The 16,558-nt window shown below is 44.2% G+C and overlaps 1 protein-coding gene across 4 annotated transcripts in view; it reads right to left on the bottom strand.

Annotated features, from left to right (window-relative positions):
- Nucleotides 1-15,343, bottom strand: part of LOC138738969 (cell surface glycoprotein CD200 receptor 1-like) — a 75,374-nt gene extending 60,031 nt beyond the window's left edge. For all 4 annotated transcript variants that reach the window (XM_069890236.1, XM_069890235.1, XM_069890234.1 and 1 more), the window contains exon 1: nt 15,183-15,343. In XM_069890236.1, the coding sequence (XP_069746337.1) occupies nt 15,183-15,288 (106 nt within the window). In that variant the 5' untranslated portion in view covers nt 15,289-15,343. The remainder of the gene's footprint in view (nt 1-15,182) is intronic.
- Nucleotides 15,344-16,558: the final 1,215 nt, after the last annotated feature.

A 16,558-nucleotide genomic window follows, 5' to 3' on the forward strand; every position in this document is an offset into this window, starting at 1 on the left:
CATTCCCACGCCATCTTACTGTTGTCGAAGCGGGCTGTTTTACCCTTGCAGCCTGACACAGTTCTTGCCACTGTTTTCTGTTGATTGGAGTTCTTCCATCCCATCTTCTTCTGGTTGGGGATTTATTCTTTAGTTTTATACTTTTAATATCTAAATTCAGTTGTTGGGTGTTTTTCTTTCGTCCTGGTCCAGGAGCTCTCGGGGACACATCCTACTGCTCCCTTCACATCATGTGACCTCCTCAATTATTGCTGAGGCAGGAAAATGTATCTGGGGCATTTTGTATGATCTCATTCGAGGATTTTACAGCTTAGTTCCACTGTCTCATCTGGAACTGCTGAAATGCCATGGCATTTCATCCCCAACAACTGTCTAAGTATCGAGACAATAAACCAGCTCAAATCTGCTACGTTTTTCCAGCACATTTGTGTCCTACGTTCGACCCCAGCGCCTGCAGAATTTCTCGTTCAACACGAATTCTCCCCTCCACTGTTTTAATTCGGCCGCGGTTTGATTGTCTGGAAATGGTTATTTATTCAACAGGCAATCTTACCATTTCAGCAGAGAAGGTTATTCAATGTTCCAATGGAGGGAGCATGTCCAACTTTCATTATTTTATGAATGAGTACCTCTGATGTGTGCTCTCTCACTCAGTTTCTAAGATATCAGAAGATGGCCTACAATTTAAATTCTTCTTCTTTGGCTTGGCTTCACAGACGAGGATTTATGGAGGGGTAATGTCCACGTCAGCTGGAGGCTCATTTGTGGCTGACAAGTCCGATGCGGGACAGGCAGACACGGTTGCAGCGGTTGCAAGGGAAAATTGGTTGGTTGGGGTTAGGTGTTGGGTTTTTTCTCCTTTGTCTTTTGTCAGTGAGGTGGGCTCTGCGGTCTTCTTCAAAGGAGGTTGCTGCCCGCCGAACTGTGAGGGGCCAAGATGCATGGTTTGAGGCGATATCAGCCCACTGGCGGTGGTCAATGTGGGAGGCACCAAGAGATTTCTTTAGGCAGTCCTTGTACCTCTTCTTTGGTGCACCTCTGTCTTGGTGGCCAGTGGAGAGCTCACCATATAACAAGATCTTGGGAAGGCGATGGTCCTCCATTCTGGAGACGTGACCTACCCAGCGCAGTTTGATCTTCAGCAGCGTGGATTCGATGCTGTCGGCCTCTGCCATCTCGAGTACTTCGATGTTGGTGATGAAGTCGCTCCAATGAATGTTGAGGATGGAGCGGAGACAACGCTGGTGGAAGCGTTCTAGGAGCCGTAGGTGATGCCGGTAGAGGACCCATGATTCGGAGCCGAACAGGAGTGTGGGTATGACAACGGTTCTGTATACGCTAATCTTTGTGAGGTTTTTCAGTTGGTTGTTTTTCCAGACTCTTTTGTGTAGTCTTCCAAAGGCGCTATTTGCCTTGGCGAGTCTGTTGTCTATCTCGTTGTCGATGCTTGCATCCGATGAAATGGTGCAACCGAGATAGGTAAACTGGTTGATCATTTTGAGTTTTGTGTGCCCGATTGAAATGTGGGGAGGCTGGTAGTCATGGTGAGGAGCTGGCTGATGGAGGACCTCAGTTTTCTTTAGGCTGACTTCCAGGCCAAACATTTTGGCAGTTTCTGCAAAACTGACATGGTCTTTGCCCTCAGACAGTAAAATATATTAGTCTTAATGTAAATGGCATGAACAGAAATGTGAGGAGGAAAAGGAAGACGGGGGCAGATCTGGCCCTCAACACATTTAACAGAATGGGAACACCAAAAATTAAAAAGGGGATGGGTGGGCCAGGTGATAGCCTCCTTGTTCAGCTTGAAAGCAAGGTGGGGTAGCAATCCTGATCGGAAAGAGTGATCCAGAGAGGGTGCAAAGTGTGGTCACAGATAAAGCAGGGAGATTTGTACTGATGCACTGCCAGATATATTCAGAGTCCGGGACCTTGCTGAATGTGTATGTTGGCAACTTTGATGATGAGAATTTATAAAAGACACCTTCCTTAAATTGGCAGAGGAAAGGGAGAACATTTTGGTTGGGGGAGACTAACTTCTGTCTAGATCCTGTGTTGGACAAGAAAAGAAAAAGGATACTTAAGACAAAGGTTGTGAGGGCTAACATCGACTGTATGAGGGAGATGAATCTGATAGATGTGTGGGGACAAAAGCATCTGAGGGAGAGGGATTATTTCTTCTATTCAAAGCAACATGACTCCGACTCTTGAATATATTTTTCCCTGGATTTGGATCAGGTAGAGGGTAGGATCATGGAGATTGAATATGCAGTGAGACTTCTTTCAGATCATTCACCCATAACATTAATTATAGAAATGCCAGATACGCAAGATACCAGATACCTCTATTGCCTTAACACATTGCTGTTCAAGAAGTTGGAGCTTCATAGTTTTGTTAGAACACAGATAGATCTGTGAGGCCAACTCTACCTCTACTCCAGATAAATTTCTCTTGTGGGTCCTAGATTTAGCTTAATGATGGAAAGGGATAGGTCGGGTCTGAAGTCAAAGGTCTTCGAGTGAGGAAAGGCCAGATTTGGAGAAATGAGAAGGGATTTGCAGAGAGTTGTGTGGGCTGACCTCTTTGCTGGAAAGGATGTAGAGGAAATTTGGAGGGCATTTATGGGTGAGATTTTGAGAGTACAGGATCTTTATGTTCCAATCCGACTGAAAGGGAAGTCTAAAGTTTCAAGGCCGCTCTGGTTTTCTGGAAAAATTAAGAAGTTGGTTCAGGACAAGAGGGAAGCCCATACTAAATATAAAAAAAGCAGGGGATTGAGGAGATGTATGATCGTTACTTAGATTGCAGGAAGAACCTTAAGAGGGAAATTAGAAAGGCAAAAAGAAGATATGAGGAGTCCATAGCTAATAAGGTAAAAATGAATCCAAAGGGTTTATACAGATACGTCAGCAGTAAAAGGAGGGTTAAGGATAGAGTAGGTCCACTGGAAAATGGGACTGGTGGACTATGTGAGGTGGGAGAAATATTGAACAAATTTTTCTTGTCTATATTCACGAGGGAAAGGGACTTTGGCTATGTGAAATAAGTGAGGCAAATGGCTTAGTTATGGAAAGGATAGGGATTAGTAAAGTGAGGGTTTTGGAGCTTCTAGGGTCAATAAAGATGGATAAGTCTCCTGTTCCTGATGGGATTTTTCCCAGGACTTTAAGGAAGGTCATGGAGCAAATAGCTCTGACAATGATTTTTCAAAGATCACTGGAGGAGGATGTGGTACCGCAGGATTGGAGGGTTGAGAATGTAGTTCCATTGTTTAAAAAAGGCATTAGGTGCAGGCCAAGTAATTATCAGCCAGTAAGTTTGACTTCGGTGGTGGGGACGTTTTTGGAGGGTATTCTTCGAGATACACATATACGCATATCTGAATAGGCAGGGAATGATTAGGGGCACCAGCATGGGTTTGTAAAGGGCAAGTCATGTTTGATGAAACTTTTTGAGTTTTTTTGAGGAGGTGACAAAAAAAGTGGATGAAGGTAGGGCAATTGATATGATCTATTTGGATTTTAGTAAAGCTTTTGATAAGGTTCCACATGGAAGGTTAGTAAGAAGGTTCCCTTGTTGTTTATGATTTATATTAATGATTTGGAGGAGGGAGTGGTTAACTGGGTAAGCAAACATGTGGATGATACGAAAATAGGGGGAGCGGTGGATAGTGAGGAAGGTTTTCTTGGATTATAAAAGGATTTGGTTTGTTTGGAAGAATGGGCTGAAAAATGGCAGATGGAATTTAATGTAAATGTGCGAGGTGCTGCATTTTGGAAAAAATAACAAGAATAGGACATATACAGTTAAGGGGAGGGCATTGAGGTACGCAGAGGAACAGAGGGGCCTGGGGGTTATGGTACAGAGTTCACTGAAGGTGGATTCCCATGTAGACGGGGTGGTTAAGAAGGCATATGGTATGCTGGCCTTCATAAATCATAGTATAGAGTTTAGGAGATGGGAAGTGATGCTGCAGCTGTTTAAGGCCAGGTTTGGAGTATTGTGTTCAGTTCTGGTTTCCAAATTATAGAAAGGATATAGATAAGGTGGAGAGGGTGCAAAAAAGATTTACAAGGATGTTGCCTGGCTTACAGCATCTTGATTTCAGGGAAAGATTAAAGAGACTGGGACTTTATTCATTGGAACATCGATGGCTGAGAGGGGATTTGATAGAGGTATTTAAAATTATGAAAGAAATAGATAGACTAGACATAAACAGACTGTTTCCCCTGAGGGCAGGGGAGGTTGGAACAAGGGTAAGGGGACAAAATTTCAGGAGAAATATAAGAGGTGACTTTTTCACTCAGCGAGTGGTGGGAGAATGGAATGATCTTCCGAATTAGCTAGTTGTGTCAGGGTCCCTTCTGTCATTTAAGAGCAGGTTGGATGTGTACATGGAGGTGAGGGGGTTGGAGGGTTATTGGTGGTGAGCAGGAGGTTTGAGCTAGTAGAGTTGTTCTAGTGAATTGGTGAGGACTCGAAGGGCTGACGTGGCCTGGTTTGGTGCTGTAAATGGCTATATGGTTATATGGCTATATTTGAGAGGCCAGATAATTGAGTTCACTAAAACAGTTAAAAAGGGATACACAGGGGAGGTAGAGGAATTGGAGCAGGAGATTACTAATTTAGAGAGGGTCTTCCAAGAGTCAGGTTCAGAAGAACACCATAGGACCCTGACAAATAAAATATTATAATATAATACGCTTCAAACATATAGTATAGTAAAGGCCTTAATGTGGTCGAAACCAAAATTCTATCAATTGGGGGAAAGAGCCCACAGGACCTCTCCTGGCAGTTGAGGGTAGAGCAGGCCTCAAGGACGATCAATACAATAGAAATGGAGAAAGACAGGATCTCGCACAAGCCAAAAGAGAACAATGAGACCTTCAGGCAATACTATGAGGGCTTGCGTAAATCTGAATTTGTGGGTGGAGGGCCTGATAAAGCGGACAAGCTCCTGCTAAAATTAGAGTTACCAAATTCAGACCTTGAAGAGTGGGAGGGATTAGATCTCCTCTTCACAGAGGGAGATATAGGGAAAGCATTGAGTTCACTGCAAGCTAACAAGTCTCCAAGGGAGGATGGATTCCTACCTGAGTTCTATAAGGAATTTAAGGACTTGTTGATACTTCTTTTATGGAAATGGTAGACCAGGCAGTGGAGACCCATACCCTCCTGGAATCTTTTTCAACAGCAATTGTTATGACGATTTCAAAATATGGGCAAAGATCCATTGGTATTGACCTCCTATAGGTCAATCTCATTGTTAAACAAAGATTACAAAATACTAGCCAAAACTTTGATGAATAGATTGGCAAAATGTTCACCAAAGTTGATTAGCAAAGATCAGATGGGTTTTGTAAAGAAGAGACAGGTGGTGGATAATATTGTATGGTTCTTGAGTATAATGCATCTGGCACAGTTAAGAGATGAAAGAGGGGTAGCTGTAGCTCTGGATGCAGAAAAGGCATTTGATAAATTAGAGTGGGACTTTTTTATTTAAAGTGCTCAGGCCAACTTTTATAAATTGGACAAGGGCACTGTATCACATGCCCAAGGCTAAAGCTGTGACTGATGGTCAAATTTCACCAGCCTTCCCCCTGTCAAGACATAGTAGATAAGGGTGCCCATTATCACCAGTACTATTTGCATTAACTACGGAGCCCTTGGCCAAAGCCATAAGACAGGATACAGATATAAAGAGATTTAGAGCAGATCAGGAGGAGCATAACATCATTTTGTTTGCGGATGACATGCTGATACATCAGAGGACTCGCTGGCCAAGTTGCGCTCTACTCTGGAGGACTATGGGGAAATCTCCAGTTAGAAGACTAATTGGGAGAAGAGCGAAATTATGCCACTTACGAAAGAAGATTATAGTCAATACAAGGAAAACAGTTGCTTGAAGCGGCTGCAAAATGGGATGAGGGTGGATAATAACTTGTATAATTTATACAGGTTAAACTAAACCCCCTTGCTCGAGAACATTAAGGGGGACTTGAATAGGTGGATGACCCTGCCCATAACGTTAGTGGGCAGGGTTAACTGTATTAAAGTAAATGTGATGCTGAGACTTCAGTACCTCTTCCAGACACTGCCCATGGAGTTGCCCTGGAGATTCTTCCAGAAATTACTTTCTTGTGTGCGAAAATGTTTATGGAATGGTAAGGTGGCCAGGGTCGCAATTGAAAAATTAACTTGGGACTTCAGTCCGGGCAGCCCAGTGGAGATACATTGCCTCACTTTTCGAGGGGGGAGGTGCACCATCCTGGGCACAAATTGACCTGCACGTGTTGGGGGAGAAGGTAGCAGAGGACTTTATTTACAAGTGGAATTCTAACTTGCTATGCAAAAAGAAAGGCAGCCACATATTAAAACAAGCAATTTTAATTTGGAAGAAAATTTATCAATGTATAGAGCTCAAATTGGGGCTGTTTCCAAAAACACCTCTGGCTCCAAATAAACTGCTCCCATTGATTGTAATCCAAGCTGCTTCAAACAATTGGATGCTTTACAGCAGAGGTGCAGGTGGATGTCCAGAGTAATCTTACACCACCCACCACGATGGCAGAGTTTGTTATCATAGAGGAACGAGGGGAACCTCGACAAGGTACAGGCGGTGGGTGGATTATGAACAGGCCTGGATTTGAACTCAGTGCAATCCTATATTGATCTGAAGGAGGAATACCGGTTAGTTTTTGAAGGATTTGGAAAACTAAGGGACAGGCAAATCAAACTGGAAATAGATCCAGAGGTCAGGCCAGTAGCACAACCCATGAGAAGGACCCCGTTTGGGCTGAGGGAGAAAGTAGAAGCAAAAATACACAAACCTATCCAACAAGACATAATTGAACCAGTGGAGGAACTGACACCTTGGGTCAGGCCAATCGTTGTAGTCCTAAAACCCAATGGAGAGATCAGACTATGTATTGGTATGAGGAGAGCAAACAAAGCAGTAGTGAGGGAAAGGCATCCCATTCCTATAGGGAATGAAGTCCTTCAGGAAAGTCTTCTCAAAGTTGGATTTGAAATGGTGTTTCCACCAGCTAGAACTAGAGCCAGAGTCAAGAAAAATCGCAACATTCATCACACATTATGGATTGTTTAGATACAAGAGCTAGAGTAAAGCTATTTGGTGTAAAGACTGCTCAGAGATCTATCAACACAAAATCCACAAAGTGATCTAAGGAGCTTCAGGCACAGCTAACATCTGAGATGATATAATTGACAATGGTGCCACACATGAGGAACATGATGAGGGACTTAGACAGATGCTGGGTTGACGGTGAATGCAAACAAATGTTTGCTGGGTGGATCCGAGATGGTGTTCATGGGTCACAAGCTGACTAGTGGAGGTATTGATCCAACTGAAGGTAAAATCAAGGCTGTTGCAGAGGATTGAGAACCAAGAAATGCGACAGAAGTGAGGAGCTTCCTGGGCCTAGTGTATTTTTGTGCCAGGTTCATACTAAATCTAGCAACTATTGCAGAACCACTGAGAAAGTAACAAGGAAAAATGCTCACTCTGTGTTTGGACCTGACCAAAGGAAGGCATTTCAGAAATTGAAAAGAAGCCTGATGAGTGCAGATACATTGGGATATTTTGACCCAAAGGCTCAGACATGAGTCATAGCTGATGCTAGCCCAGTGGGTCTAGGAGCAGCCCTAGTTCAGAAGCAAGGGGAACAATGAAGGATGATTGCATATGTGAGCAAGTCACTTACTGATGTTGAAAGATGCTATTCACAGACAGAGAACGAGGCCCTTAGACTCGTATGGGCCCACGAACATTTCCATGCTTATCTCTATTGCATAGAGTTCCAGCTTTTAACTGATCTCAGGCCACTGGAAGCTATTTATTCACCGAGATCGAAACTGTGTGCTGGAATTGAAAAATGGATCTTGACACTACAACAATATCGCTACAGGGTAATTTACATAGCAGGGAAAATCAATATTGCTGATTCATTATCAAGGTTGCTGGAAGGCAATGGGGTAAAGCAGTCAACACTTGAGATGGAGGCTGAATCATTTGTGAGATTCATTGCGGTGAATGCAACACCACGGGCAGTACAAACCAGGGAGATCGAGGAGAAATCGAGCATGGACCCAGAACTGATGGACATTAGGGATCGGATCAATAGCTGGAACAGCTGTCTAAACAAAAAACCTATGTGGCCATCAGAGATGAATTGTGCACAATTGCAAGATGTGTACTCAGGGGAAACCGATTTGTCATTCCACAGAAATTGAGAGGGAGGATGGTAGCACTGGCTCACGAGGGACATTTGGGAGTTGTTGGGACAAAACAAAACCTCCGTACAAATGTTTGGTGGCCAGGAATGGAAAAAAATTTGGAAAAATATGTGAGAACATGTCATGGGTGTTAGGTGTCAAGCAGATCTGACCTATTTGAACTGATACGAAGCACACTGCTACCAGCAGGACCATGGGAAGATATGCAGTCGACTTGGGCCCATCCCAACTGGAGAGTCGATTATGGTGGTTGTCAACTATTACAGCATTATGTCATAATGAAATCAACAGCAGAAAAGATTATTGCAGCACTGAGGGAGAACTTTGCCAGACATGGCTTAACAGTGACTTTGCATTCAGAAATGGACCTCAATTCATATCAGAGATATTCTGAGAATTCATAAGAACCATTGATGGACACCACCACAAGGTTACACCAAAATGGCCACAGGCCAATGGATAAGTTGAACGTCAGAATCAGTCACTGGAGAAAAGAATGAGAATCACTCAAGCAGAAGGCAAAGGCTGGAAATAAGCCCTTTTGACCTATGCAGAAGCATACAGAGCAACAGCACATAGTACCAAAGGAAAAAGTCTAGCAGAACTCTTGTTTGGAAGAAAGATCCAAACCAAAATACCACTGGTTCTTGACAAAGTGAATGACAAGGAAGTAGAAGATCATGATGCTGAAAGAAAAGGGGGAACAAAACTGTATGCAGACATGAAAAGGAATGTCATGTGGTGACTATCGCCACCTCAACGAGGCCACCACATTGGACAAATACCCCATGTCCCATACCCAAGACTTTACCGTTAACTTAGAAGGGGCATGGGTTTTTTCAAAAGTCTAGTATCTCATCAGGGACTATCACCAGATCCTGGTCCATCCCGATGACATCCCCAGAACCACCATTATTACCCCTTTTGGACTATTTGAATTCCTGAGAATGTCCTTTGGACTTAAGACCTTCCAGAAGCTGATGGATGCAGTTGGTTGGGATCTCCTATTCGCATTCATCTATTTGGACAATATTCTCATTGCCAGCTGCAAAATCAAGGAGCACGCAGCCAACCCGAGGCAAATGTGCATCCGGCTGCTGGAATTCGAGCTGACTATAAACCCTACTAAGTGCCAGTTTGGGTTGGAAACGATCAACTTCTGGAGCAGCAGATCAAAATGAAGAAAAACCCCTGCCCAAAAAGGAAGAGGTCATTTGGCGTTTCACCAAGCCTGCACGGTGAAGGGGTTGCAAGAGTTTGCCGGAATGATTAACTTTTATCACTGATTCATACCGTCAGTGGCTCGCATCAAGCACCCCCTTTTTCGCACTCATGATGGGGAAGAGTAAGGATATTACCTGGGACAATGAGGCCTTGGAGGCGTTCCAGAGACTCTGGCCAACCCCACCCTTCGGGTACACACCAGGCCAGAGGTGCCAACTGCTCTCACAGTAGACGCCTCCAGCACACGCCGGGAGGATGCTGAGGAATTCATCAAAGGGAGCCACTGGCCTTTGTTAGCAGGTTCCAACGGCCACCTGATCTCAAATACAGTGCCTCTAACCAGGAGCCATTGCCGTTGTACCTAGCAGTCAGGCACTTCCAGTATTTCCTGGAAGGCAGGCAATTCAATATCTTCAAGGACCATAAACCATTGACCTTTGCCTTCTACAACTTGTCAGACTCGTGGTCGGCCAGGCAACAGCAACACCTCTCATACATGTCTGAATTCACCACGGACAACTAATGCATCACAGGTAAGACCAATGTGGTGGCTGATGCAGTGTCCCACCCTGCGATCGAGTACGTCCAGGCTTTGTCCCAAGGTATAGACTATTCTGCCCTAGTCAGGGCACAGCAGAAGGACCCTGAGATCCTAACACACAGAACAGCAGTTTTTGGGCTCAGACTGGAGAATGTCATCATCGGTCCTGCCAACCAGATGCTCCTCTGCGATGTCTCCACCGGCAAATCCCGTCCCATCGTGTTGGCAGTGGGCAGACGGCAGGTGTATGATGCAGTGCACAATCTGGTGCACCCAATCATCAGGACTTCTGTTAAAATGGTGGGCAGTAGGTTCATCTAGTATGGCTTCCAGAAACAGGTCAGTCAGTGGGCCAAGACCTGCATGCCCTGCCAGACATCCAAGTGCAGATGTACATCAAGGCACCACCAGACTTTCAGGCCAGCGTGACAGAAATTCAACCAAGTCCATATTGACATTGCAGAGCCATTGTTGTTCTCCCATGGGGCAAAATAATATCACCTCACTATGATTGACTGCTCCACAAGGTGGCAGGAGGCAGTCCCAATGGCCAACCCAACCACCAAGCCTGCACTAGGGCACTGATTAACACCTGGATGATGAGGTTTGGAGTATATGACCTCCAATAGGAGTACGCAGTTCACTTCAGTGACTCTGGGCAGCACTAGCCAAGTTACTGTAAACTCAGTTCCACTATATACAGAATACCTCCTTCAGGCCAACAGATTAGTGGAGCGGTTCGACAGGCACCTAAAGGTGGCCTTAATGGCTTGGCTCAAGGGGCTGAAGTGGGCAGATGAGTTACCCTGGGTCCTCCTGGGGATCTGCAATACATTGAAAGAGGACTTCAATGCCTCAGCAGCTGAAATGATATATGGCGCATTGTTGGTGATACTGGGGGTGTTCATGGCTGCCCATGGCCTCATTGACTAAACTAATGGAAAGACTGGGTTCTCTAGCCCATCTGCAACCTCCACTGCATGGCCAGGCCAAAACCTATGTCCCCAGCACTTAGAGACCTGTGAGTACGTTTTCCTCCGGGAGGGTTTGGGGGGCACTCCGTACACTTTGGCATTGGCTGTACAAGTGGCTGTATAAAGTAGTCAGACACAACGGGTCAACATGTGTGCTGGATATCGGCAGTAAGGAAGAGACTTTAACCATCGACTGCTTCAAACTCAGCACACCTAGACATTAATCAACTGATCTCCAGGTAGCCCCCACAGCGTAGAGGTAGGCCACCGAAAGTGGTTACCATCTCCTTTGATTACCATCTACTTTTACTACCCCTTCTCCTTCATTAATTTTAATAATCTGATTCCTCTCTCCCTTCAAATCTAGCTCTCCTTGTACACTAATCTCCGCACTCTCATTGTGATTCCCACCCACCCCTTGCCAAACTAGTTTAAACCCTGCCCAACATCTCTAGCAAACCTGCCTGCCAGGATATTGGTCTCCCTCCAGTTCAGGTGCAGCCCATCCTTTTTATACAGGTCAAACCTTCCCCAGAAGAGTTCCCAATGATTAACAAATCTGAACACCACCCCAACTCTTTAGCCATGCATTCATCCCCACATCTTCCTATTCCTACCCTTTCTAGCGCGTAGCACAGGGAACAATCCCGAGATGACCACCTTTGAAGTCCTACTTTTTAACCTCTTCCCTAACTCCCTATATTCTTCCTTCCGGACTTCATCGCCACTTCGATGTCACTGGTCCCCACGTGGGCCACGACATCTGGCTTCTCGCCCTCCCCCTCCAGAATACTGTGAATTTAATCAGAAATGTCCCTGACCCTGGCACCTGGGAGATAATATACCATCCGGGAGCCTCGATTTCATCCAGAAAACTTCCTATCCACTTGTCTAGCCAACAAGTCCCCAATCACTATCGCTCTCCTTTTCTCCACCTTCCCTTCAGCAGACGCATGGGAGAGGAAATTGAAATGTAGCTGATTCTCTCTCCTACTCTGGCAGCAAATTCCAGACACTAACTAACTACGTCCCTGTGTAAAAAATCCTTTCCATCAAATCCCCTTTAAAAATCTTTTGTTTACCTTTCCCCAAACTGATGATCTTTTACCATGGGATAAAAGACCTTCTAGAATATGGAACTTCGCAGCTCAGTACAGGCCCATTGGCCCATGATGTTGTGCCGACCTGCACAAATGTGCATAGGTGACAAAAGACCCAGACCTGAAATGTTGGTCACCCTTTACTTCCCATGGATGCAGGGTGACCTGCTGTGTTTCTCCAGCCTGTTGGTGTTGCACTCATCCAGCACATTTTCTTGTTTAACTCCACAACATTCTTATCTTCCCCTCTCTTTTGCTTGCATTCATCTGCTTATCTGAGGATCTTTTGAATGTCCCTACTGTAGCAGCCTTCACCACCATTCCCGGCAATGCATTCCAGGCATTCACCACTCTGTGTAAAAAAAACAGTTGAATTCTCCCCTAAATATTCCTCCACACACTTTCAATAGGTCTCCTCTGATATTTTCTCTGGTCACTCCTGGAAAAAGATGCTGGCTGTCCATACTATCCATTTCCCCCATTATCTTATGTACCTTGATTAATTCACCTCACATCTTTCATAGCTCCAAAGGAAAAAAACCTTAGCTCTGTCAACCTTGTTTCATAAGACATGTTCTCCAATCCTGACAACATCCTGGTAAATCTTCTCTGCACCCTTTCTATTTCCTGCAATGAGATGGCCAGAACTGAACACAATACCCCAAGTGTGATCTGGCCGAAGTTTGTTTAATTTTATATACCCCTTTGCTCCTGGGAAAATAAGCCCAGCCATTCTCTGCCCATAACTAAAATACTTCCATCTGGGCAACAACTCCATTCCTCTTACAGCGCGGTGACCAGATCTGCACAGTGCAGTCCACACGGTGCTTTGTAAATCGGGAGAGAAATGGTTTGAGCATTGAGAAGCAGACGTCTTTGGTTCTATGCTGAGTTAATTTTTGGCCAATTCTTGAAGGAAAACTTTCCTTATATTGGAACCATTGAAACTATGGAACATCACAACATAGAAACAGGCCTTTCAGCCCATCTATTCTGTGCTATCAGAAGTCCTCTTGGGTGCAATACTGCAACAAACATGTTGAAGCTTCAGTCTCCTGAGTATTTTACTTTTTTCAAGAATTTTCCTTTATAAAAAAAGGACATAAAATAGGCTATTGTCAGCAATGTAAAGGGTGCAGTGGCCCACTAACCAGGAAGTGACCCGGTACACAAAATGGCCAATAAACGTGGCAAAACGCGACAAAATGGCAGCCCCCGTGGGGGCCATCGACCTACTCCCGGGTGACCACCCACAGTGGGAAACAGCGAGCAATAGCAGGAACGCTGCTCAGTCAGAGACCAGGGCTGCCTTCACGTTCCTCCTGATGTCAATAGCAGGGAGTGGAATATAAACAGAGCCACCAGTGCGATAAATCAGTCTTTGATTTCGACGCCTCATGTGTGTGCATTTTATATAACCATATAACCATATAACAATTTACAGTACGGAAACAGGCCATCTTGGCCCCTCGTCTGCACCGATTTAAGAGAACTCCACTAGTCCGACCTACCTACTCCCTGTCCATACAACCCCCTCTCATCCATGTACTCATCCAACCTCCTCTTAAATGATAATATTAACCCTGCTGCAACTACCTTTTCTGGAAGGTCATTCCACTCAGCCACCACTCTCTGTGTGAAGAAGCTCCCTTTCATGATACTTCTAAACTTTTGCCCCCTAACCTTTAACTCATGACACCTTATTCCAATCTCCCCTACCCTCAGGGAAAGAGCCTATTCACATCTACTCTATCTATTCCCTTCATAAATATATTAAATATATTAAATAGCTACAAAGAGAAAGAGGTCATCACAGAATCATAACTCACTTGAATTCAATGGCAGAGTGGATTAGGAAATGTTTATGCTGAAAATTTTCCCATGAAATTGTTTTACATTATTGAAGACAAGAATACATACTTCTGAAATTAATTAAATGCTCTGGAGCTCACTCTTTCTTGGAGATAGCAATCTTTTTTATCTTGCAATTTTTTTCTTGTAATTACCGAAAATAGGCGATTGATGAAGGAATATGGAAGTCACAAGGGACACAGAGTAGAAAACACTGTGATGAACGAAATCAGCAAGACACACAGCATTCACACAGAGGAAAGGGTCCAAATGGTTCAGATCCCGAGTAGGGTTTTGACCTGAAATGTCGACAATTCCCTCCCGCTGATGTTGCCCAACCTGCTAAGTTCCTCCAGTACAACACACAAATGTGCGGAAGAACTTCAGCAAGTCCTTTAGAGGATGACCGATGTTCTTGGCCCGGGTCCTTCAAGGTCAAAACGATGGTCAGCCATACCTACTACGGACATTCCAGGACCTACTGAGTTTCTCCACCACTTTTATGCATTACCCTCGACCCCAGCATCTGCAGAATTTCCTGTTTAACTACCAGTGGATTGCGTTTTTACCACTGGAAATGTTGCTATAACTGTGGAAGACTATAAGAAATGGATTCTATGGTTAGTGTAGGGCTTTAGCGTGTCGCGATCACAGCCCTAGTGACATGGGTTCGAATGCAGCACTGTCTATATGAAGTTTGTACGTTCTTCCCATGTCTATGTGGGTCTCCTCCAGGTGCTCCAGTTTCAACCCACGCTCCAAAACCATTGAGGGTTTGTAAGTTAATTTGTGTATTTGAGCGTTATGGCCTGGAAATTACTATGCTGTACCTCTAAACAATTTAAAAAATACATTAAATAAACTGTAAAACGAAATAACTTTATGAAATTTCAAAATTTTGAAACCAAGATCCTAAAATATCTGAATTCATCCAGAAAATAATCTCAACATTTGAAATCAGCAAGCATGGTATAATAACTCTATTGTTACCAGAAGAACAATTTTGTGGATAGACCATTTTGGAAAGGAATCGTTGTGTAAGTTAGCACTGTTCTGGTATTTCAAGGGAAGCAGCTTTTTTAAAATTATATATTTTTAACAATTTAGACATACAGCATGGTAACAGGCCCTTTGGGAACAGGAGCCCATGTCACCCAATTGACCTACAATCCCTGGTACGTTCTTTTGTACGTTATATATCAGATCGTTTTTAGAAAAGAAAAGCAGTACTTTACCAGGCGAATGGGGAGCTACAATGAGAGTCACAGCCACAGCATGCAGAATGCAGGCACGATACAGGCGACTTGCTTTGGCACTTATTGCTCCGTTTGCCAACCACATTCTCTGTAACCTGTTCCCTTAATTTTACATGGGTATAATTGGTCACCCTCAAACAGAATACAACCCATTTGAAAGAAGCACTTGCATTATATACAGATTTTTAGTTCCTTGCAACAGGAAGGTGTGATAGATTTAACGTACACTTCCTGCACATGAAGCAAACTCATGATCTGATCATTAGTCATCTAGATTGACTAGATAATGGAAGCCATTTGAATAAGATGCAATCCATGTCAATACTCAAAATACTCTACAGAAATAGAATGATCAAATTCAATTGTACGCCCTCTTCCACAAAGAATAGGAAATAAGAAATGAAGTTTTACTTTTATAAATGCAATCCAAGTGCCCATCATGAAAATAACAACAATTATTTCTTTTAATGATACAACATTGGAGAAGGTCCTTCCAGCTCATGAAACCTGTGCCGTCCAGTCGTACCCAATTTTGGAACGCGGGAAGAAGTTGACGAACCCAGAGGAAGTCCACGCAGATCACGAGGAGAAGGTACAAGTGACATCTTTGCGCTGACTGTGCCACTCAGTTCTCATGGATTGTCACTGAAGTTGGGGCAATGAAGTAGGGAACACCTGGACAGTAAAGATGCATACATCAGGATGCTCTTTATCGACTAGAGTTCGGCATTTAACACCATTGTCCCTCAAAATTGATCACCGAACTTCAAGACCTGGGACTCAATGCCCCACTGTGTCATTGGATCCTGGATTTTTTTCACCACCAGACCCCAATCAGTGAAGATTGGTAAGAACTTCTCCCCCACAATCTCCATCAGTACCGGAGCACCACAGGGCTGTGTTCTTAGCACCCTGTTCTACTCACTTTACACCTAGGACTGTGTGGCTCAGTACGACAATAACACCATCTACAAATTTGCCGATGACACCACGGTTGTATAAAGGAAAGGGATGAGTCAGCAAACAGGAAGGAGATTGAAACCTGGCTGAATGGTGCAACAACAGAAACCTTGCACTCAATGTCAACAAAACAAGGTCCTGATTCTTGACTTCAGGAAAGGAAATCCAGTGATCACTGGGGGATTAGAGGTAGAGAGGGTGAGCACATTTAAGCTCTTGTGAGTTATTATCTCAGAGGATCTTTCCTGGACACAAGACACCAATGGCGTCCTGTAGAAAGCACGTCAGTGCCTCTACTTCCTCAGGAGTTTGCAGAGGTTTGGTATGACATCAGAAACCCTGGCAAATTTCTGCAGAGGTGTGGTGGAAAGCACTGTTCCCTCGAAACATTTTGC

The sequence above is a fragment of the Narcine bancroftii genome, chromosome 7, assembly GCF_036971445.1.
Source record: "Narcine bancroftii isolate sNarBan1 chromosome 7, sNarBan1.hap1, whole genome shotgun sequence".
In the NCBI taxonomy this organism is placed as follows: Eukaryota; Metazoa; Chordata; class Chondrichthyes; order Torpediniformes; family Narcinidae; genus Narcine; species Narcine bancroftii.